Source organism: Neltuma alba, unplaced genomic scaffold (assembly GCF_004799145.2).
Source record: "Neltuma alba isolate B1F8T4 unplaced genomic scaffold, ASM479914v2 tig00010342_pilon, whole genome shotgun sequence".
Taxonomy (NCBI): Eukaryota; Viridiplantae; Streptophyta; class Magnoliopsida; order Fabales; family Fabaceae; genus Neltuma; species Neltuma alba.
This window is the reverse complement of record NW_021635252.1, coordinates 65,864-89,528: the sequence shown is the minus strand read 5'-3', so window position 1 is coordinate 89,528 and position 23,665 is coordinate 65,864. Positions and strand designations below refer to the sequence as shown.

Genomic DNA, 23,665 nt, shown 5'->3' with positions numbered 1-23,665 from the left:
AGAAAATTAGGTAAATTAGTTAATTATAAGAAAAGTGACAGATTTTTCCTAAAATACCATAATCATCTTTTTTAATACTCCCTCTCCCTCTTCTATTTGATTATAGTTGAGGGAGTATCTATAGGGGTAATTTAAAGAAAATTAATAAATATGAGAAATGGGTCTTATATTTAGGACCAAAACCAACTCAAGAATTGGGTCCTATATTAAGGACCGGAGGAGTATTACAATTGATTTAGTTGACGGAGACTCATATGCCGGTTAGGTCTTTAAGCAGGAGTGACAACTATTAATTAAATGATAATAAAACTTGTTTAAGTAATAATCATGTGGCTTAGTTGTTTTGTATCATGTGGATTAGTACTCTTATTTAATTTGTTAATTCGTTGATGAAGAAGTTACATTAAAGCGTGAGAAGAAACTAAACACATGAGGGTGATATATGGACTTGAGGGATAACTGGTTAACGCCTCACTACGCATGCGCCTAAGCATAGTTATTCTTTTTTAACTACTCCTCCGATCCTTAAGACCCATTTAACTAATTTAATTAAATTAAGAAAGTTAGGTAAATTAGTTAATTATAAAAAATATGACACGTTTTTCCTAAAATACCATAATCATATTTCTCAACACCCTCTCTTCCTTTTCTACTTGATTATAGTTGAGGGAGTATCCATATGAGTAATTTAGAGAAAATTGATAAATATGAGAAATGGGTCTTATATTTAGGATCAAAACCAACTTAACAATTGGGTCCTATATTAAGGACTGGAAGAGTACTTTAACAATGAGATGCGCATGCGCCTACGGCTGCTGCGGGGGAAAAAAATAAAAATTATGGTAGTCATAATTATTACTCCTCCGATCCTTAATATAGGATCTAATTGTTAAGTTAATTTTTGTCCTAAATATAAAACATATTTCTCATATTTATTAATTTTTCTTAAATTACCCTTATGGATTCTCCCTCAACCATAATCAAGTAAGTCAGAGAGGAAAGATATTAAGAAAGATGATTATGGTGTTTTAGAAAAAAACATGTCATATTTCTTATAATTAACTAATTTACTTAACTTCCTTAATCTAATCAAATTAGTTAAAGAAGTCTTATACTAATAACCGGAGGAGTATTACAATTGATTTAGTTGAAGGGGACTCATTTGCAGATTAGGTCTTTAAGTAAGAGAGACAACTATTAATTAAGTGATGATAAAAGTTTTTTAAGAAATAATCATGTGGCTTACTGAAGGACAGAATTTAAGTCAAATTATTTATATTCTGTAAGTTTGCTAATCACACCAATTTTTTTTTTTTTAGTTGTAACAATGTGTATATGCCCTTGTAAGTTCACCTAGAAACTTGATCTAGGCTGTGTTTGGATGAAACTAAATCATGGTTTGGAGAATAACTTCTGGAGAATAGATTTTAGAAAAAATAGATTTTGTGAAAAAGTGATTCTGAGAAGTGAGAGTGTTTAGATAATTGTTATCAGAAATACTTTTTATATGTACAAATTATTAAAAAAAGCATAAGTTAATATGATAATTACATAAAACATAGATTGTATGATATATTTTAATTTGAAGTAATAAAATTGTTAATAATATATTTTTTACCAACATAATTAATAATACATAAGATAATGTAATTAATAAATAATTAATATGTGTATATTTATTTATAAGATATAAGATTAAAATATGTTTATAAAAAAATTAATTAAGGGGTGTTAAAGTCATATTATTGTTGATATTTGCTCTAATAGACACAACCATACTCTCTAATTTGAGTTAGAAGCAGAATGGATTCACTTCTCCCGAAACCATGGCTTTGAGTTCCAAAACCATAGTTTTGACCTAAACCATGGTTTCAGATAATTTGTGCCTGTTTGGGTTATTTTTTCCCAAACCATGGTTTGGGTCTCCAAACCATGGTTTGACCTGCTATCCAAACAAGGCCCTATTTGATGTAAGTGACTTAGCTTAAATTTTATTCTTCGCTGAATAAGTTTTCCTAATTAGGGAGTATATAGATATGTGCCCACACTTTCTCATATGAAATAGTTCCTTTCTTGGTTTTTCCATTAATCAGTCACACCCCACTTATCTTCTTCTCCCTCTTATCCACCCTCAAAAGTCACAGTTCTCACTATCTGTAGTTATCTACCTTTATTACTGCAAATTCAAGTTGGAGGCTGAATATGCTATTTTAGCTACTACTTTGCTTTCTTAATATAAAATTCAGCTGACTAATTTGAGGAGATTAAATTATATGTTACATAATTTTTCTAAAATACTTATAGATATCATTAGATTATATATCAGTTTATAAGTCAAGCAAATTCGTTTAGAAAAACTAATAAACATAAATATTTTAAGAATAATTTATTTAGCTTTCTTAATATCTCCAAATTAAATACCAATGCCCTACACACCAATAAATAAAATAGAAAAGAATGGCATTTAATTTCAATGCAAATAGCCAGGCGCATGATGAGATCCGTCATATGTCACTGTATATAGTCTGTAGGGCGCTATAATTGTTGGGAAATTAAATTTTATTTCATAAGGGATAAAAGAAACAAACAAATAAACTTAAAATAAGAATACATACATTGAGTAAAAAAGACAACACATAATTATAGTTGCATCCTCATAACACACACACACACAGGCTTTTTTGGTCGAGCACCGGTTGAGCTGGTACGGTGCAAATATTAATTCTTTGATCATAATAGGGTTCATAAATAAAGGGTATATAACGTTACCACAATGAAGAGATACTTCTGGAAAGTCTAAACTCCAGAGCTGCATGAGGTATTTAAGAAAGTCAGACTTTCTAATTAAAATGTACATACAAAACTCCAGAGCCGCATGAGGTATTTAAGAAAGTCAGACTTTCTAATTAAAATGTACATACAAAACTTACTTTCCCAAACTTACTAATTAACTAGAGAACTAGTCTCTTAACGAGTCTGGTTAAGAGTTTTGTACAATTCATACAAATTGGATTTTATATTTCTTTTCTTTTCTTATTAAGCTTGAAATGAGACCATTCTGAGTTTTAAAAAAATAGCAATCCATTAAATTTATGCTTTAATAAATCTATTTTGTTGGGTTATGTGTTTATACATAAATGATCTACATTCATATTGGTTAATACTTTTTATTTAAATATTATTTTAATTATGATCGGTCTGATCTTAATTTCAATTACTATCTCTTAAAAAACCACCTCAACCAGCCCAATACCTTGGCATAGGCTTTTAATTAGTGTCTAACAACTGTCGGGAGTTAGCTTAACTGCAAAGTCTTAAACTCCGAACAAATTCATGTGATGTGATGTGATGGGATCCTAACATTATGATGCATGTGGGGTTGTAGTTTATAAACGAAATTTTATAATTAGAATCGGAAGTAGTAACATTATAATTAATGATGAGCACTTAGTGACTTGTAATGCTATTGGGCTTGGATTTCTCCCTTAGGGTGTGTTTGGATGAAACCAAACCGTGGTTTGGAAAAGTGATTCTGGAGAATAGATTCTGGGAAAAATAGATTCTGTGAAGAATAGATTTTGTAAAAAAGTGATTCTGAAAAGTGAGAGTGTTTGGATAGTTGTTATCAGAAGCACTTTTTATATATACAAATTACTAAAAAAAAGATATAAGTTAATATGATAATTACAGAAAAAATAAATTTTATGATATATTTTAATTTGAAGGAATAAAATTGTTACTAATATGTTTTTTACCAACATAATTAATGATACATAAGATAATATAATTAATAAATAATTAATGTGTATATATATTTATAAAATATAAGATTAAATATATTTATAAAAAATATGTTTATAAAAAAAAATAACAAGATACATATCATATAGGCCCTCACACTCTCCCTTTTTTCTCCAAAAGCAAAAAAATTTTGCTTTTTCCAAAACCATGGTTTTGACCTAAAACCATGGTTTTGGTTTTTGGAGAGGGTGTTTGGGTAGATTATTCCCCAAACCATGGTTTGGGTCCCCAAACCATGGTTTGGAGTGTCACCCAAACACACCCTTAGAATGCAAATCTCGAGCTTTTGAGAGACTTTTCTTCCTTTTCGCCAGAGAGATTTTGAGAGCTTTAGATCCAGAACATCAAAAACTCTCTTTTCACCCATTTTTCTTTTTTACGTTTTAATTCTCGATCATCCCCGGCCCCTTCGTGCACGCGCCTCACTGCAATTCTTTTGAGCTTTGTATTTGATTTTTGCCTTCCGCATCACATTTTGCTGAGTTTTCGCCATGTTTGTGAAACGGCAAGGAACTCGAGTTTCCCTCATCTTCTTTTCCTACAATTTCACTTGAATGATGCTTGATTGTTCATACGATCCAATTGTCTCCTCTGCCAAAAAACTCCATGTGGGTATGGGGTTCTAAGTTCAGCCACACGACTTTTGAAACTTCACAATTTTTATTTCTCATATTATGTATCATTCGAATACGATGAAGCATTTGAAATTAAGAGTGCACATTGTTTATTTTAAATTAGTACGAGCAAAAAACATAACATCTTTAAATCTTTTGACTCATAATGAATTGAAAATGGACTGAATTATGTCAGGAATTATGTAAATCCAAAATCACATACAACCCGACTCGATTAGAATTAGTTTTTGAGCCTACAAGGGTAGAGTCAAAAGGACATAGAGATCAATCACATCAACCCGATTGGCTTTATACAATCACTCTCTTGAAGTGAAGACCAGATTCTAGATGAGATGAAAGACTGAAAGTCAAAATCTACGCCAGCAATTAAGATACGGAGTTAACCAAAAATAGCACCCAAACTATCTAACATCTTAGGTAACTTCCAGAATCATCCACTTCACTCATTTAGCCCAAAAAAAGATCTCAATAGGACCAAATAGAATGCAAATCTAACACACTGATGTAACGGGTTCAGAAGCAAAGGAGAACCACTTTTGTACAGGCGCCAATAGCATGCATTGGCTAATATTTATAGTACTGCTTAGGAAATCATGAGATGTGCATGGCATCCGCATGATAAGTCTCCAGTTCCTTGTCAAGTTCCTCAGCAGACTTCTCAACCCCATCCTTCTTACCACGCCCTCGACCGCGACCACGACCGCGACCCCGTCCACCACCTCGACCACGCATACCCCCACCACCGCTCCTTCCACCACCACGGCGTCCCCAGCTGTACAAATATTATTTTAAATTAATTAAAATCCAATTTCCGGATGTCAAATATCTATCGCTTACAAATTTATATCATGCCAACATACTGCTACCCTGCATAGACTACAGAGGAAAAACAGGCATTTTAGCATGTACAATGACATACTTTGAGATAATACTAGACCATCAAATATCTTGGCCCCGAATACCACAACTTCCAAAAAGTTAGTCCTCTTGAAGAACCCATCAAAACAAAATTGAAAATTCATACATTTGTATGGACTAATTTTTCTCAAGAAACATTTTAGCAACACACCATATACGACAGACATCCCACGTCTACTGATAAAAACTCTTACCCTGCACCACGATTAAACATAGCAGGACCTCCAGCTCTACCTCCAGGTCGACCTCCAGGCCTGCAAAATATCTAACCTCGGTGAACATTCAAAAAGGAGTTATGAAGCTGAGAAATGAAGGATAGGAACACTGAATAAAGTGAAAGGAGAAATATTTTTAGCATTTGTTTTGGACAATTTATTTTTGCATTACGAGAGAAATCATGCATTAAATACCCAGCATTGAAACATAGAGATAGACAATATCATGCTTAGACCAAAAAAGGGAAAATAAACTTGATACACAAATAACGACTTACGTCATGACAACTGTCCTCTTCCTCTGCCCATTTATCCCAGAAACATTCACACGAGCTGATACAGGCAATTCTGCATTGGCACCAACAACTTCAATCTTCATGGGCTTTCCATCCAAAAGTACATTATTGTACCGTTTAAGAGCTGCAAATGCATCGCTCCTTCTTGTATAGACAACTTCAGCTGAACCCTGTAACCAATAAAAGAAATAAAATAACACACTAATAGTGTAAATATTGAAAATTAAAATTAAAATGACTAAAACATGCAAATCAATACACATTTGCCTCGCCAAGAGCCCACTATACTTTGCACCCCTATACATATATCAAGCATTGCTTTCCCACTAACAAACACACCTAAAAAGTCTAATTGGCATTCACAACCCTGCAGCTCAATCTTTAACAATTTCATGCTGTGATACTAATATCTTCAAGATTTAAACCTCAAGAAGACAGAGGCAAGGACAGGCAACACAACAATACTGAGAAAGTAATGTCATGAGGTAGCAAATTTCTACACGTGAGATGAAAGCTCTCCCCCAGATATCAGGCAGGGCATATCATATAAGGAAGACAACACTAGATTTATTCAACTAAAATAGTATAGTAACAGACAGAAAAGGATAAAAATAACAGAACCACCACAGGTGGCTAGTGCACCCACTTGAGCCAATATAAAGACTAATCAACAAAAAAATATATGATAAATGAAACTGTAGTAATTGAAAGCCCAATACATACACTAGGACGACCATTTCTGTCATAGTGAACTGCATAGCGCTTCAAGTCTCCAATCTCCGCAAAAAGTTCCTGAATTGCAAATCCAAGTTTCAACAGGACTTCAAGAGAGACTGGTTAGGAACATTGATTATGTTTGAAAGAATATAACATGATCTGTACCCTTATATCTTCGTTGGTTACTCCATGGTCCAAGTTGGAAACATACAACTTTGTGCCCACTTCTATTCCGTGTATACCTGCAGCTTTTAAGCTATCTTCAAATAAATCGTGCTGCCATGGAAAACGCCTGGTTCTGCGAAAAGACTGGCAGGAGGAAACAGAGCACATCCACAGTGGCAAAGAACACATGTAAGAAGATATTCACCATCTTCAAGAATAGTTAGAGATCAGGTAAATCTCCACAAAAATATGAAACTGTTTATGAAGCAGATCTGACCAAAGTAAAACATTTAAGAAATTCCATACTCAAAAATCATTAGTTTAGGCGAATGGAGGGAAACAGGAGTAAGAATTCAACCCACTGCACATAAACGGGTGCTATGCTACAAGTGAGAGCGCCAGTTCTGATGTTTCGTGAAGGAAGCTCCTTTGCAAAATACGGTGAACTAGAGAAGTTAACTGAAATCTTGCACCGTAGAACCAACTTAGAAAGAGGATCCATTAAAATGCTGGTCCACACAACCAATCATCAAACACTAATAGCCGCCTCATCTAAATCAAATGAATTAGCATGGTTTAGAGCATTTAACCCATCTTATAGCTATATGATTTTTGTGCTCCTGGTAAGAGCTCCGTTTTGAAATACATCTAACGAAGTTCCTTCATGTTATATGCCAGGAGCGACCAATATCAGAGTTCTGTAGCAAAGCCCCCAAAAACAAAAGCAAACAACTCTTAGGTGCATGTTAATCGCAACATAATGGAACTATAACATAGGCATCGAGGACGCAAAATGACCAAGCAATAATTGAGCTTCTCCGTGGAACAATATTAATGAATTGCTCTTGCTTTTCGGTTCCTACAGCGCTGAATAAGATATCCTCTCATATTTGGGGATTTTATAGTATATCAGATTCTCAATCACACGCATAAGCATCCATTTAGTTAGCTTGCCTTGGCAATGGCATAAGCAGATGGCCGAGAATTAATTCCCAGAGGAGCTCTACGAGCTGCAGCAGGCATCCTTCCACCACGAAGATTCTGACCTGCTCCACGGCCACGGGGGGCTCTGCCACGCCCTCTACCCCTCTCCCTGTTACTTCTGGTTTTTATCCTGTCATCAAGTGACATATCCAAGGAAGTAGCCATTGCACTTGCAATATGACAGAATTGTATTTTTCAGGAAATGCTACTAATGAAGACCTGCCAAATATGCCAAAAGAAAACAATACATTTAAGTCAAATCATTGTAACATAAAAAGCAAATATACAAGATAGATATAAAAGTGCAGTTAAAGGCAAGAAATGAACATGCACAAAGCATTAACAGGAAGAAGCCTCTGATGATCCAGGCAGTGAACCTTCAGTAAGGCATACACCTCTGACACCAATCCAACTTACACTCACTTTTCCTATTTGAAAGAATTTTTTATTTTGCAATGCATTAAAGGATAAAACTGTGCACTGCAAGCTGCGTTAATTTTAAGTAAATCCACTCCCAGTTGCTTTCTTTCATTTCTCAACCTACAATGGAGTAGCCACTAAAATCCACGTCCATCCCACCCACCCCTGTTCTAAAGGATAAAACTGTGCAGTGCAAGCTGAGTTAAAGGACATTTCAATAGTTGATATGGCTAGCGGCTATTGAAGAGTCGATACAAGCAAATTAGCATAAATATAACTTGCTGATAGACACAAATATCATCTAACAAATTTTCAGCAGTGAAACAGACACAGAGTGAGAACCAAAAAGATAATAGAGAAGTACTCCCTCCGTTCCTTATTATAAGAGACATTTGATGCTTATGGCATGTTCCTATATATAAGAGACACTTACAAGTTGTCTCTACTTTTTTGTGTTGATTTACTATTTTACCCATATTTATTATCTCCAACTCACACTCTCTCTCCCTCCCACTTCTCTTTCTTTGAATAATTTAATTTTTCTCTCTCATACTCTCTCTCCTTATTAATGAGGGTATTTTTGGAAAAAAATTATACTTTTTACACATTAATTGTTCTTAACTAATTTTAACTGTTTTTTTTATCAACGTATTTCGGTTATTTGTCTCTTATAATAAGGAACGGAGGGAGTATATTATAAATTCTATCCATTACAACTGCATCTGATGTTTCTTAGAGGATTTCAAGGCTGTATCTTTTGGTTAGCAGACGTGAACCATTATACTTTATCTTAGACACCGACTAATTTTCTACAAACTCAATGCTCCGAAAAAAAACAACTTCTAAGATAACTGCATATTACAGCGTTCCAAATTTAGCCATTCCCTATTGCCTCTAGACGCTGGAATTTTAGTCTTCCAGACTCTACAATGTCCTTTCACCTTTGACTACCTAAACATAAAGACATTGAAGAAACAGGAGAGCAAATAATGAAAGCCAAAACCCTGTTTTCCTCATGCTGGAAACCAAAAAAGACCTAACTTTTTCAAACCTTGGTTGACTCAAAACCTAGGTCATGGAAAAGCGTATTAATGGTTGCATTTGCGCGAAAAAAAAAAAACAAAAAAGATAACAAATTTCAAAAACAGCATCCGAACATAAATAAAACACATTATAGCAAAATCAAATTCAACCAAAACTGGGTCTTAGCTAACTCAAATCAAAACACATCCCTAACCACAAGTTTGATAAAGGAACACAGCAAGATGATAGTTGAGTCATGCTATGATGATAAAGGAACGCACTTCTTGGCAATCAGATATAGCCTAATTCATACTTTCAAACCGTGAGAACCGCAAAATAGTTCGAAACCCCAACCTATCTGATGATCTACCGGCTAACGAAGGCTCATGGATCACAAGTCCAGGACCTGCCAAACTTAAAGCACTAATAGCGAATACTACTTCAGCAGTCCCTTATGCACCTTTAGCAGCTCAAAAGTGCATATCTAATCATGTTCCCTTTATCATCACAAACTGCATAATCCATGTGAAAATCATGTCCTCAAATCCATCCCTTTCATTGCCGCGTTTTAGTATAACTATTAAAGAGCACCTAAAGGAAGCCCACAAGCAAAAAGGGAACCTACAATAACCCAGCTTCCAACAGGTGACCACAACGACAAGAAGCACTAGATCAAGCAACCCGGACCCCAAGTTCATTCTTGAAGAGGTCCGTAATTACGGCAGGAGTCTACTCCACTAAGTTCGTCATAAAAGTTCAGATTTAGTAGCAATATGAAAGAAATCATTATACACAAAGCCCATTATAAAACCCAAAAGAAAGAAACACAGATTTCATGTGAGCACAGAGCATGAAAGCGTGACAAGCCGACAGGAAAAAAAAAAAGTACCTGGAAATTGCAACAAAATCGTACGATGAATATGAAGGAAGGGATGCGAGTCAACCAAGAATTGGAAAGAAACAGATTTGGAGAGAGGGGGGGAGGTTGAGGGAAATTAGGAGCAAAGCTATAAGAAGAGCGAGCGACTGGGGGTTTCGTAGTGAATAGAGACGAAAGATCTAACCATGCTTGTTCAGTTCAGAGGCGTCCTAGGGTTTCTGAGAAGAGGCTGGGATTTGTCGACGATGCTTTCGCCTTGCGCACTTTAAACGCTGAGACTGAGAAGGGGCTTTATGTCTTTTCGCCTTTCCTAAGTTGCCGTGTTGCGTCGCGGGTGTTGGATACTGGCCCTCCATCCACGAAACACGGTATATATTCTCACATCTCAACGGACACTTTCTCGCTTCTGAATTCTTTCTCACTCAATCAAATATCTTTAAAATAATTAGGTAAAACCTTCTATATAGATATTATATTAAGAATTACCTATTATTTATATAATTTTTTGGCCAGATATAATGTATATAAGTTACATCTATAAAATTGGATTAAAAAATCACGTTATTTATAACTTATTAGTAGCCCATTTTTATATAAAACTTACAAAAAAATTCACATTGTTCCTAAATAAATAAATAAATTATTTTTATATAACAAATACTAGAAGATGACATGTAAATTTAGAGGCGGACATATAAATAGGATTACGCAAATTGGTGATTCTTTCTGGAAAAAAAAAATCATATTTCATACAAAAATTGGATCTATATTTTAATTTACCTATTATATGTACAAAAACTAGAAAATAAATGGCACTCCTGTCTTTGAGCAGTAAAACTTGTCAAATTGATAAGTGACTGAGGGTCTTTGGCCAAAAAAAAAAAAATAAGTGAACGAGGGTAATATTAATGATGATGGTGATATTAATACTGGTGATGCATAAATATTAAATATAACATCATATAATATCTTACATCCATATATAACTAAGAATTAAGAAAAAAAATAAATATGTGTGTGTGTGTAAAATATTACAGTCAAATCCATCCATTGTTGAGTGATATATCGTATCAAATATCTGCCTTTGAAAAAAGAGCAATGGATCAAATTGAAATTTCTTTAAAATTAGGCCAAATCATCAAATGTATTAAATACATAAGATTTCGATGTTATTAATTATGTTCTCACCAAAAAAAAAAAAAAACCTCCAAAATATCACAACCACAATATAGCAACTCAAAGCAAAACGTTTAGCTTCCTCCTTCTTTTTGCCTTTGGCAAGAGTAAATTCCCAGAAACAAAAACCAGAATACCACAATTATAGCCGGCCAAAATTTATCTAGGTCATTCACCATTCCGAAAACGTGACCATTAAGTATCAACAAGCAGATATATTCACAGCATAAGCACTTCATAGGCCTCAAAATAAATAAAAATGACCCAAAGAATATCTATTGAATTTCAAAATGACAAATAGGTGATTTTAGCAAATTTGGACCTGTTAAAATTATTATAAAAGTAGTCAAAGTCATTACAATAGTAGTCAGTATGACCTGTTTATTTTTTTGAAATTCAATAAGTATTTTTCTACCATTTTCCCAAATGAATAATCAGATCTCAACCTTGGTTTATGAATTATGAACTTGTATAATCGGATCTCCAATTTCAATCACACTCCTCTTCAAATTTCCCATCCCAGTCTTGGATCCGACCCGCCTCTGAACCTAATGGCTTTGTCTCTCACAATTGGAGAGACACAAGTTCTCAATGAGAGAGCAACTTTTGATATGGAAATGTAAAATTCTACATTCAAGTGTCACGCTGTATGAATTAGATTTTCAAGTTTATGTCATTCTGCGTTGCTAATTTTTCTGACGAATTCAAAATCATAAAGTTCTGAGTTTAAAAAAACTAATTATAATAATAAAAAAATAATGTAATGATTTGAGATGTTTTTATCTGAGATCATGACTTGTAATTTGTTGTTTTTTATTTGAGTAATTAATTTTAGTTATTTTTTTATTTGTATGCTCTGTATTATTGGTTAGTTTCCTGTTCTAATTATCTTGACTTTTTAGTTTTTTATTTTAATTCTGATCATAAAATTTAAATTGAAGTTGCCTACCGCTGACAAGCTGAAGCAATCCATTCTGAGTTTGATGAATTCATAGTATCGTGATGTGAAAGTTTGAATCATACCGCATTATTTTAAGAAAAGAAGAACAAGACACCTAGCAAAATTGACCGTTAAAACAAGAGCTATTACTCTTCAATTTGGTTTCACTGAGTTGTATCCACGCAACAAGTTCACTTGCTGCTTAACTTCTTGATTCAAAATTTCGAGCACAAGAATGGATACAGCCTAGACGAATAACAAAAGGCGCAACACAATGCTCAAAGGAAGAACAGAAGCATAAGAAGACATATTATTAGATCAACCTACATGTAAATGTTGTCTTGGATGTACAACTACTAGCATTTTTGCTGGTAAAACATACAGCAGCTTCAGAACAAGGAATTTCTCTAGTCTAAAAAATCAGCCCTAAGCAAGACAAAAACTATACAGCAGATGACCTTGTGGTCTTAATAGATGTAGAACCCATGCTCAGTTTGATCACAACTCTCAACTTCTCAAATGTCAAGCTAAGCCAGGCACTGGAATGAGCCCCACAGCAGTGGACAACCTGAAAGAAAGAAATATGATATAAAGGGTGATGAGGCCCACTCCTAGTTTTTTGTCAGGATGCATGTCATTGCGAGGTAGAACAATAAGAGCCCAGATCAGTGCTGAGATAAGAAATCCCATAGTGTAAAATAAGCTTCGGTCTTCGGGAACCGTGTATGGTTCAGGTTTTGCAGACCAGGCCCCTAGCAGCATTGAGATTCCCAAACCAATAAGTGTGTTGAACATGGGACCTGCATAGCATCCAGATAAAGCAATCTGAACTCCATCTTCTCCATTTATTGCCAATGCAACATTTGACATCAAATCCCCCATTGAGTTACCCCATGCTAATACAGTTAATCCCAGGATAGATGGATTAACTCCTAAAATTACACCAAATGACAACAATACAGCAACAAGCTCATTTGCAATCATGTAGAACCACACTATGCTCATGACAAATCCTCCAAGAACCCAAGCAACCAAAAACCTGCGCGGTGGATAATCAGGTAAAGTGTATTTATAGGCAAGAACACCAAGTGTGCATCCAAGAACACCACCAATGAGGTAGGAAAGTATAGCACTCAAGTAACCCACATTATCTTGAGTGTTCCACAAAATGGCCAAGAGAATTGGAGCCAGTGAAGCACTAGCCACACCATACTTTTTTGACCAAACTTCCTCATGGACCAAGGGAATTGTTAGCCGTCTAGGAATTGTCAGTGGCATCTCCATCAGTAAAAATAGTTTTGCTACAGTGAAGGTCGAGTGGTTGTTTTCCTCACTCCCATCACTCCATCCCCAAGGAGGCCTTTCATCATTTATCATATTAGCCTGATTTGAATAGATAGCAACATGTGAAGACCACATCCACTGTGGCAAGGAAGGAGGGAGATGGGGAGGATCATTGTCCGTCTCTATGTCAAGCAAAGAGCTATATACGGAAGACTCTTCTTCAGATCCAAGGGCGAATATACCTCCACGGACAGGAAGCATTGGTGTGACAGCATCCAATTTTAACCTTCGTGCATGTTTCCAAAATATCTCATTTGCAGCAACAAAAAATGCATAAACAATGTAAATTGATACAAAAGCAATGGCTGCCCCAACTCCCACTTGACCAACAACCAGCATCAGCAAAAGTGATAAAAGAGTGAATAGAAAGAAGCTAACATCCCTTATAAAGCATCTTCTATCAATTTGAATTCCTTTACCGGACACACAAAGAGAGACAGTCCCAACAACAACACAGGTAACAAACAAAGCACCGCCTAACACGCTATTAAGCCCAACATCCCCTGCATCTGTACCAACAAAGGAAGCAATACTGGCAAACACATCAGGTGCACCATTTCCAAGTGGAAGGAGCACAACCCCAGCAACAGTTGGAGGAAATTTCAAGAGCCTCGAGAGAAACTCAAGAGATGGACAGAAGAAGTCTGCAGCTGTGTTCCCCAGTAAGTAAAACAATGCAGCTAGCCATATACCCAACACTAGGTAGCCCAGCCCACGAAAATTTTGACATGTACAATATAAAAATCTTATGTGATCAAAACTTCCTCCTGAATTACACTGTGGATTCGCCTTTAAGTATTCACATGGGCCAGAATAACCATCATGGACGAATAACCCAGGACAAAGTTCAGCACTATTTGCAGTCAAATTATTCTGATGAGGCTCAACAGCTAGCCTTGATGAGTTAAGGCTGATTTCAACCATTTGCCGGCGAATCACTGCTCTTGGAGGCAAATGATGGTGTGCCAAATATGCAGATTGCCTAAGAAGAGGGCTACGAACGACATCTTCCCAATTGTAAAAGAAGAAAAACAAGGCCACAGAACAAAGGAAATTAAATATCCTATGAAATGTTCTGTGTCTTGAGCCAAATAAGACATTTTGCATTCTCATGTCGAATTTTTTATCCTGAATAAGACCATCCACTATGCCGCTGAACTCCAGAATATTCAAATCCAAGAAAATAGAATTTGTCTAGGGCTTCAATTTCTGGAAAATGAAGCCCCGGACTGAGAGTTGATGATACTTGAAACACTATCCAATGAACAAGTACTTGATTCCAAAAGCTTGCCTGAATTATAGCGATGGAATTAAACATGTTAGAATAGTACCAAGAACATAATAAAAATTAAGATACAAAATATAAGGTCATAACATATGATTGACTAAAAGTGAAATTGATAAGACAGAATTAAGGTAACCCACTGCATATATGGAATCCATTAATATATCCCTCTCTGGCTTTAGGGATAGTACTGTTAGAGAAAAAATGATATAAAATGAATAATTATTGCAAAAATGTTGATGATTATTTTGTAATCATATCTAAATTTTCCAATAAATGTTGAACCTTCATAAAAATGACATCACAATTTACCTTGAACAGCATGGATATATATTACTAGCCTCCACAACTTACCAATTATTTACCATAAGTAAACATTGCATAATACTACCACCAATCCTAAATATAAGAGCTATTTGGTAGTGTAATTTATGCTACAAACTAGCTCTTATATCTAGGATCGAGATAGTATACAATATCATCATCTTCATCATGCACCCAGAATCAAAATTGACTAGGAATATAAATGGAAAGATTCACGGTAGCCCATCATGAATAGAGAAATATCATTTTAAAGCCAAAAAGAATATTCATATTACTGTGTAACTAAATTTCTATCTTAATCATGCTGGTTAGACTTGATTCTACTCTAAAACCTAAGGCAACACATCCAAACCAATATTAAGCGATCAGGGTGCAATCAGCAGGAAGAAAGAAGGACTGTTAGATTAGATTATATGGGCGGAACTCCTTATGGTCAACACACCTGAAATGGACAGAACAGAGGGGATGAGCGAGATCGACGGAGTCAACGCACACCACAAAACGAGAGGAGAAAACAGGGATTGACTCACAACACACAACAAGAATGCTATGGTATGAACTTCAGAGCCATGGGCCAATCCCATCTACGTTAATACCTCAAACAACAGGAGTGAGAGGTATAAGCTGTCTACATAAGGTTGCACATCAAACTTCACCAAGGTTGAGAGGCAAAAAGCACAAGCAATCAGTCTAATGAAAGTGAAGATCACCATAGGACAGGTAATACAAATCAATCAATCGATGTCCAATGTGATCATGAAGTCACCTAAACAGCAAACACAGTGAAAAAGCAATTGTTCAAGGTTAGTTGATTGTGTAAGAGTCAAACATGCAGCACCTCAAGCAATTAGATTGGGACCTCAATAGTACTAACAATACAACAGTATCCTTGATTTGAACCTTCAAACATGCCTTACAGCTTCACAGTACGTTCTCAAAAATGATTGACCATAAGTATCAAATTAGATAAGGAACAAAGTAGACCAAATAGAAAGCCACAAGATTCCAATGCAAAAACAATCACTTTGGATGGTCCCCCTGGAATAGGGAAGTCATATTTACCAAAGAATGTAGCTACATAGGCAGAATCAACATTCATTATATATACTATATTGCATTACTTATGGCGCAGATGTGGGGGTTGGCTCATTATGGAATGAATACTGTTATATGGAACTCAATCAAGGATGTCCTAACCAAAAAGCTATTTCAATTTTCACTTAACGTGCAGATCGATATTCCCAACTCAAGTATTGCATTTATAAACTTCAGTTTTTTGGTTTTGTTTAGTGTGACTTCAACTTCTAATGTACTTTTATGAAATAACTTCGACGCTTCTTGGTTTATCCTAGATTGCAAGTCAGAAAATTTTAAGTTCGACTAATTGTGAGAGAAACTAAAAACAAAGAAGAAACGGGGAAATCTGAATCAAAGAAGAAAAGGAATAAAACCAGAAACATGAAACCAGAGAGTTGAGACATGTACGAACGAGAACAAGGATGAAGAACATAAGAATCGATATGATCTAGGAGAGATACTCACCTGACGACAATGAAGATGGATAGAGGAAGAGAGGCGGCGGCGGCGACTGCCGGACCAAGTGGCGGCGGCGACGACGGGGGGAGGAGAGGCGACGGGTCGATGCGGGAAGGAAAAGGCAACGCCCGGAAGAGAAAGGAAAGGGGTTGCCGTTCACAAGTTAAAAAGGCGTCACAGGAATATCTGGGGAAAAAAATTAAAAAAATGCTATGGACAATTTTGCCAGGATACGAGAAAAATTTTCTGATTCTCTCCCCCGAAAGAGGACAATTTGGGAGGGATGAGGAAGGAGGGAAGGAGGAAGGGACAAAAATTCTCCATTTCCCCCTTCTTAATTTTTTCTGAACCAAACAGTCTTAATTTTTTCCTTTCCTTTCCCTTTCTTTTCTTCTCCTCAAGAAGCCCGGCCCCCAGCCAAACACTACGTTAGGCTTTCACTGAAAGGGATAAGAATCGCGGACGACGTCGCTGATGCTTCCCCTTTTTTCGTCATAACCATATATGCTTCATTTTTTTATTAAAAAGGTTGGACATAAATATTAAAATGAGAAAATATTTGATAGAGATGATCAATCTTCCAAAGCGTATTGCAAATTTGTGCTCATGTATTTGCGCTCCCGTATCTCTAGGATTTGCTATGTATTTTCCTTTTTTCAGATAAGGAGAAGACCCACACGGCACGCAAGCCGTGTCCCCCCCCCCCTCCTTTTAAGCATAGGTTAAGGCCTAGTTTAGATTCATAATTATAAATGCCTCTATAAACATATTTTATATAAATTAAGACAATTTTTTTTACACACTTACTTTGTATTTTACAAATTATAATTAAAAAATTACTTATAAGATATTCTAAACGAATTCTAAATATTTATGTTAGCTACTAATTTTGAAGAGTAAGAATGCCTCGTTTAATGAGTTATAACTGAAAAGTATACTTCAAAACACTTAAATTTGTATACTTCGCTGTAGAAGCGAGTTACTTACCCCTCATATGCTTATTGGTATTTGTAATGTATCTTTAATCCTATAGCTGGTATGGGAGAAGAGGAGGAGAGAGAAAATTTTTTAGTAAAATTAAATTAACAAATTAAAAAAGTGGCTCACAAAATTTTATTAAAAAGAAGATATAGGACAAATGAGTAACAAAGACTCATTAAAAGTTTGTTCACCTGTATATATTTTATTTTCTTTGGTTCAAAATATAAGTGTCAAATATTTAAAGAGGCTTGTTTTTTTGTTTCTATTCACTTTGAATTTGTCTAATCAATTATTACATTTTTTTTAATTTTACTACTAATTAATTTTATGTCTCTCTCACCTTTTTCCCACTCATTCTTTTTTATTTATTTTCCACTAATTTTTTCTCTCACTCGTCCTATTTAAAAATAAAAGCGTTTTAAAAAAATAAGTTACAATTTTTACATCTTTATTATTTTTAATTAAATTTAACTAAACATTTTAAATTTAATAAATTAATTATTTGATCCTCCTATTTTGAAAGTACGCACACAATTAGAAAGAAACCGATAAATATGCAATCACGTTAGATGGGTTTTCAATCCACGTAAACCGACAATCAATAATAAGGGACTAACGGTGCCATGATGTGCGTAATTTTAATAATCTTAATATAGTTATATGAGCATTTTAAGAAAAAATATGAATTGTCTTTGGAATTTCAGATAATGCCACATATTAGAATATGCCACTGCCCAAAATAATCTCATGTTTTTTTTTGGTCAAAACAAAATAATCTCACGTTTGAAATGGATGTAGTTTTATTTTTAAAGAAAACATTTACTTCCTCCAATCGCTCCTATTTATAAATTATTTTACTTTCAACATTTTTCACCAAATATAAAAAATCTTAAAATTCATTGACACTTTTCAAAAATTAAATAAGTTTTCCATTTTGCGCATGTTAAAACATCGAACAGGGGATACAAAGAACAATCATAATAAATAATTAATGGAATCCCTTGAAGAAATACCACAAAACTCATCCTTTACATCATTTATAAACAGGAGGAGGTAAACACTTTTTTTTAAAATCCAAAAAAAATACTTTTTAAATTTTAAAATTTCAAATCAGTTTTACTTACTACACTTTAATAACAATTGACTACATTTAAAAAACAAATGACAATATATTTTTATAGTAATTTCTTATTTAGTACTATTTTAAAATTCAAAAAGCATATTTTTGAAAAAAATTTCCTTCTTTTTCAACCTCTATAATATTTTTAGTATAGTTTTGCTCTTACTTTAATGAAGGTGCAACTTTGGGGGGAAGAAAAACATCACTAATGCCCACTTTATCACCCTTGTCGGAAGCTAGCCTTCAGGGCTTCAGCTTTAGCCCTCCAATTGAGCCAGCAGCCCGTCACTAGAGCTTTGGCCACCGTCTTGGTGGAGCTCCGATACAAAGGGCTATGATTTCTTAAAACAAAGTCAGCTCAAGAAGTATAATAAATGCTCCCTCTGATCCTATTTCAAACCTTTAGATTTAAGAAAGAATGTGATGTATTTTATAAAATTTAATTTATTTTAATATTTAATACATTTTTTAAATTTTTGTTCTTAATTATTTATTTTTTTCTTTGGTATATTCTTGTTTATCATGTTTTTTCACATATTCTCTTGTATCTTTTTTTGCATTTATTACAAAAGTATATTTAAAAAAATATATTATTAACTTATTTATTACTTTTAAGTAATTATTCAGTACTTATGAATTAATTATTTGAAAATTTTAATGAGAATTGTGAAGAGTATTGAAGTAGTTAATGAAAAATAAAAAATAGCTTTTGGTTAAAAGAAATACTCTCTCTGTTCCTTATTATAAAAGACATTTGATGCTTATAGTATGTTCTCATATATAAGATACACTTAAAAGTTGTCTCTATTTTTGTATTGATTTTCTATTTTACCCCTATTTATTTTGTCTCTAACTCATACTCTCTTTCCCTCCCACTTCTTTTTCTTTTAATAATTTAATTATTCTCTCTCATACTCTCTCCTTATTAATGGGGATATTGTTGAAAAAAACATTATACTTTTTACACATTAATTGTACTTAACTAATTTTAACTGTTTTTTTATCAACATAATTTAGTTATTTGTCTCTTAAGCAGAGAGAGTAATAAATACTAGCTAATAAAAAGCGGTGGACATCGTAAAACATCATCCAACTGTAAAATTTGAAAAAATAGGTTGCCTTTCACTAATCAGCAAGTATTATAATAAAGGAAGAAGTGCAATAAATATTCATTTTACACTTGGCCAATTACTTACTTACATTCCTTATTTATTATACTTAATTATCTTTTCTTTATTAGTACCTTTTTTCTTTTTTGCCAGCATGATACTTAGTTAACAAATGACAACATATTGCAACAAATTTTACAATTAAATATTTTAGGATATATTATATACAACACTTGGTTAAAAATTTACTACTTTTTTTGACAATTATTACTATAATATTTCATAAGCTAATTTTACATTAAAAAAATTAAGATCTAAATATGATAATTATTTTCATATAATTGTAAAACTTAAATTTCGCAATATCTATGTCATTGAATACATAATCATTAACGACTACATGCAATTGCTTAAAATCATCGCCAACATTTATCTGTTGCTTTAAGCATTGAAAGTTTAGCCAGTATCTCATTTACTAATTTAAATCAGTTTCAATTTTTAACTCTTTCTTGGGAATGTAATGGTCAATATATAAAAAAAAAAAAAACTGCAAAAGAATCAATTCTTCAAGGTCAAATGCAATGAATCAAAATTGAAGAAAGCTGCCTGAAATGGGGTGTCCTTATTTCCAAGATAACAGCCCATCTGGAGACCAAAGTGGGATATGAATTTAAAACCAGCCTTAATTTATAGCACCAACAGCCAACACATTTTGTCCGATGCTAAATTGCCATTAATTAATCCGTTGAAATCAAACGACTAGAACGAACAGAAATCCAAGTTAGAAATTAGAACCCAGAATGATATCATTAAATCAAGTCATTTTCTCGTCTATGATAATTAGAAAACCAACAAGGATGCCTCTTCATCAGCGAACTTCCACTAAAACTACACTACAGCTACACAAATTTTACATCACAATTACACCAACACAAACTACCACATCCACTTCACCACGGCGAGAGAAAGAAGAATAAAGGGAAAAAAGAGGGGAAAAAAAAAGATCACTACCCCTAATTGATAAGCCTATTGTTCAACGCTCACTTCCGTCAGAGTGGGCTTCTCCTTCGGCGGCCGGCCTCTGCCCCTACTCACAACTGGCCCAGTTTCCGGTGAAGTTCGGGCCACCTTCTTGGGCCTTCCTCTGGGCCTTCCGCTGCCGGTTGAGGTTTTGGGCTTGGACGAGGCATTCGGGTCCTTGGGTGGACGGCCTCTGGGTCGGGGCGGAGAAAGTACGGTACCCGGAGGCAGTGGAGCCTTAGCCTTGGGTGGCCTGCCCCGGCCTCTCTTGGGTGGGGCATTCGGGTCGGGTTTCATGTAGTTATTCTTGGCGAACACGAGCTCCCCGGCGTCCTTCATCCTGTTCAGATGGTGAGAAAGCAACGTGGAGTGGGTCGCCGGCAAGTCGCTGTAGGTGGTCTCTATGTGCTTCGCGATCGCCGATTTGTTCGAACCATTGGGTTCGTTCAGAGCCTCCAGAGCTTTCATTATCATCTACAACAACATACGCATACGAAACAAAGAGAGGTAAAAATTTTGCTGTAAAAAATCCCGGATCTGTTCACTGCTCAACTAAATTTCTTTTTTCCAAAAATACCCAGAGTCTAGCGAAACTCAGATCAGAATGACTGTCACAGCTAAGAAAGAAGATTACCTCTGGGTACGGAGGAAGAGAAGGAGGAGGTTCAGTCGCCATTTTAGGTGGAGAGAGCGAAGCTCGTCGTGAACCCAACGAAGCTCGGAAATTGAAACTTTAAAAGAGACGAAGGAGAAAGAGTGAGAGAAATTTTTTTCACAAAAGGAACTGTTGAAATTTAGTTTGGCACCAGCATCGATCCGGGGATGGATTTAAAGGAGAATAAATAGATTTTTTAAAAACCGAAAAGAGAAAGAGGGGATTAGAAAAAGGAAAAAAAAGGAAAGAAAGGAAAAGCAGCGCCATCCCCTTTTCCCCCTCTCCTACTCGTTCATCTTTTTGAGGGAATAATCGACGGCTGGGAATTATCAAATGGGCGATGATCTAAGGGCGTAGTATTTCGTGTGAGGGGGTCACCTGGATCGATGACGTGGCGGGATTTTGAAATGGGCATATTATCCTCCATTTATTTATTGCTGCCTTTTTTGTTTTTTTGGGGTTCCATTTGTTTTGAATGAGGATTTAGGTGAAAAGTCCGTTTATTTTCCGTGGGGAGACAGGAACTATACATTTCTCAACCGATTACAAAAAGAGAACAAGGACTTGTCTGCCTGTTCTGGGCATTTACAACCTAATCAACACTTCTTCTTTTTTTTTTTGTCAATCAATCTAATTTCACAAAAACAGTTTTTAATTACTTTATAATATAATGAATATTTGGCTTGATTTTTTTTTGAAACCAGGTAGTATCCTCAGCCAATAACTATAGACTAATTTTTTTAAGGCATAAAAATTATCAAAATGGGTTTTGCCTCTGTCACCAAAACTTTTTTCATAAATTTGAACATAAAAGTTATGATTAAATATGATTTGTATCGTTTTATTTCACTTAGAAGTAGTATTTTGTTTTAATTTGGTCACTATTACAATTTCTTACAGAAGTATTTTACAATTTCTTGTAAGAATTTTTTGAATTTCTTTATCAGATATACATATAACAGAAGAACATAATAGGTAATAAAAAATAAATACTCCCTCCGGTTCTTAATATAATTAGATTATAAAGTATGTTTTATATTAAAAAAACTGGATGAATAATTCACATAATTACAAGTGAAGAGGCCGTTCAAAATAACACACCTTACGAGACATGAAATGTGGAAGTAACGCTTTATTTTGCGTTTCAGTTCCAAAGACTTTTGCTTGGAGGAGAGGGAAGGCATTTTAAAAAAAATTAAAAAAATGTGGGAAGGAAGAATAATTATATGTGGCACAATTATATTCTCCTTTTTATTAACATTGTTTTTCCCCTAGTTTATATAAATATTTAATAAAATAATTTATGAATTTCAGAAGAAATTATATACTTATGAAAGCATATAGAGATCTAAATTTTCTTCAAGAAAATCAGAGTTAATCATTATACATAAACGTATAAATAATTATAATATACATATATAAATATTACATAACCACATAAACAATTATAATATAATATTTTTGTCACAACAAAATTAACTGCTCAGTCATTATAGATTTATATAACTTTTACTCAAGTTTTTATAGTTTTTATTGGATCTCAATCACAGCCATTGATCTAATACACTTACCGCATGTTAATTAGAATTGACGCAGATGTTGATTAATTGACATACAATTCATTGTAAAAATTGCTATCCATAACTAGTTGGATATTTAATTTGACTTTAAATATAAGATCTTAATTTGGTTTATCTTTAATATTTATCTATTTTATCCCAAGTAATTTCTATAGAAATTAAACATATTAAGAAATTTTTTTTAAAAAAATAATTTTAATATACATGATTGATAGGATATTAGTTTAGCTAATTTTCTTAGCGAGAGATCTGAAATCAACATGGACAGAGGGGGAAAAAAAAGTTGCAGAGGCAACAGTCCGCATGCGGGGGGGAAGCGGGGGACTGCGATTGCAACGGGCCCCTTGATCAGCGGGGTTTTTATTTTTTTGGCTTCCGCGGTTTTATTTTAAAGAGGCCAGCTTCCAGATTAATCCCTCCAACCAAACAATATGTCATTTCAGATTTTTAATATAAAATCTAGTTAATTAATTTAAGAGGATTGAAAAAATTATAAGTTAAATTAGTTATTTGTAGTAAATAGATATTATCTTTCTTAAAA

The 23,665-nt window shown here is 34.3% G+C and overlaps 3 protein-coding genes across 6 annotated transcripts; all 3 read right to left on the bottom strand.

The window, feature by feature from the left end:
• Positions 1-4,574: 4,574 nt before the first annotated feature.
• Positions 4,575-10,296, bottom strand: LOC114755848 (THO complex subunit 4D-like). Of its 2 annotated transcripts, XM_028944728.1 has the most exons (7): positions 10,064-10,296; positions 7,702-7,950; positions 6,748-6,891; positions 6,589-6,657; positions 5,848-6,035; positions 5,549-5,608; positions 4,575-5,208 (listed from the first exon to the last, which is right to left on the bottom strand). In XM_028944728.1, the coding sequence occupies exons 2-7, from the start codon at positions 7,894-7,896 to the stop codon at positions 5,028-5,030; spliced, it is 837 nt and encodes a 278-aa protein (XP_028800561.1). In that variant the 5' UTR covers positions 7,897-7,950; positions 10,064-10,296; the 3' UTR covers positions 4,575-5,027. The 2 variants fall into 2 exon arrangements, with proteins under 2 accessions (XP_028800561.1, XP_028800562.1); XM_028944729.1 differs by lacking the exon at positions 10,064-10,296 and having other exon boundaries at positions 7,106-7,840.
• Positions 10,297-12,453: 2,157 nt separating this feature from the next.
• On the bottom strand, positions 12,454-17,022 carry LOC114755846 (cation/calcium exchanger 4). Of its 3 annotated transcripts, none has more exons than XM_028944721.1 (3): positions 16,666-17,022; positions 15,566-15,889; positions 12,454-14,805 (listed from the first exon to the last, which is right to left on the bottom strand). In XM_028944721.1, the coding sequence occupies exon 3, from the start codon at positions 14,625-14,627 to the stop codon at positions 12,693-12,695; it is 1,935 nt and encodes a 644-aa protein (XP_028800554.1). In that variant the 5' UTR covers positions 14,628-14,805; positions 15,566-15,889; positions 16,666-17,022; the 3' UTR covers positions 12,454-12,692. The 3 variants fall into 3 exon arrangements, with proteins under 3 accessions (XP_028800554.1, XP_028800555.1, XP_028800556.1); XM_028944722.1 differs by having other exon boundaries at positions 15,566-15,773; XM_028944723.1 differs by lacking the exon at positions 15,566-15,889.
• Positions 17,023-20,650: 3,628 nt separating this feature from the next.
• On the bottom strand, positions 20,651-21,738 carry LOC114755850 (HMG-Y-related protein A-like). The gene is made up of 2 exons (XM_028944730.1): positions 21,524-21,738; positions 20,651-21,363 (listed from the first exon to the last, which is right to left on the bottom strand). The coding sequence occupies exons 1-2, from the start codon at positions 21,563-21,565 to the stop codon at positions 20,896-20,898; spliced, it is 510 nt and encodes a 169-aa protein (XP_028800563.1). The 5' UTR covers positions 21,566-21,738; the 3' UTR covers positions 20,651-20,895.
• Between the last annotated feature and the right edge of the window lie 1,927 nt (positions 21,739-23,665).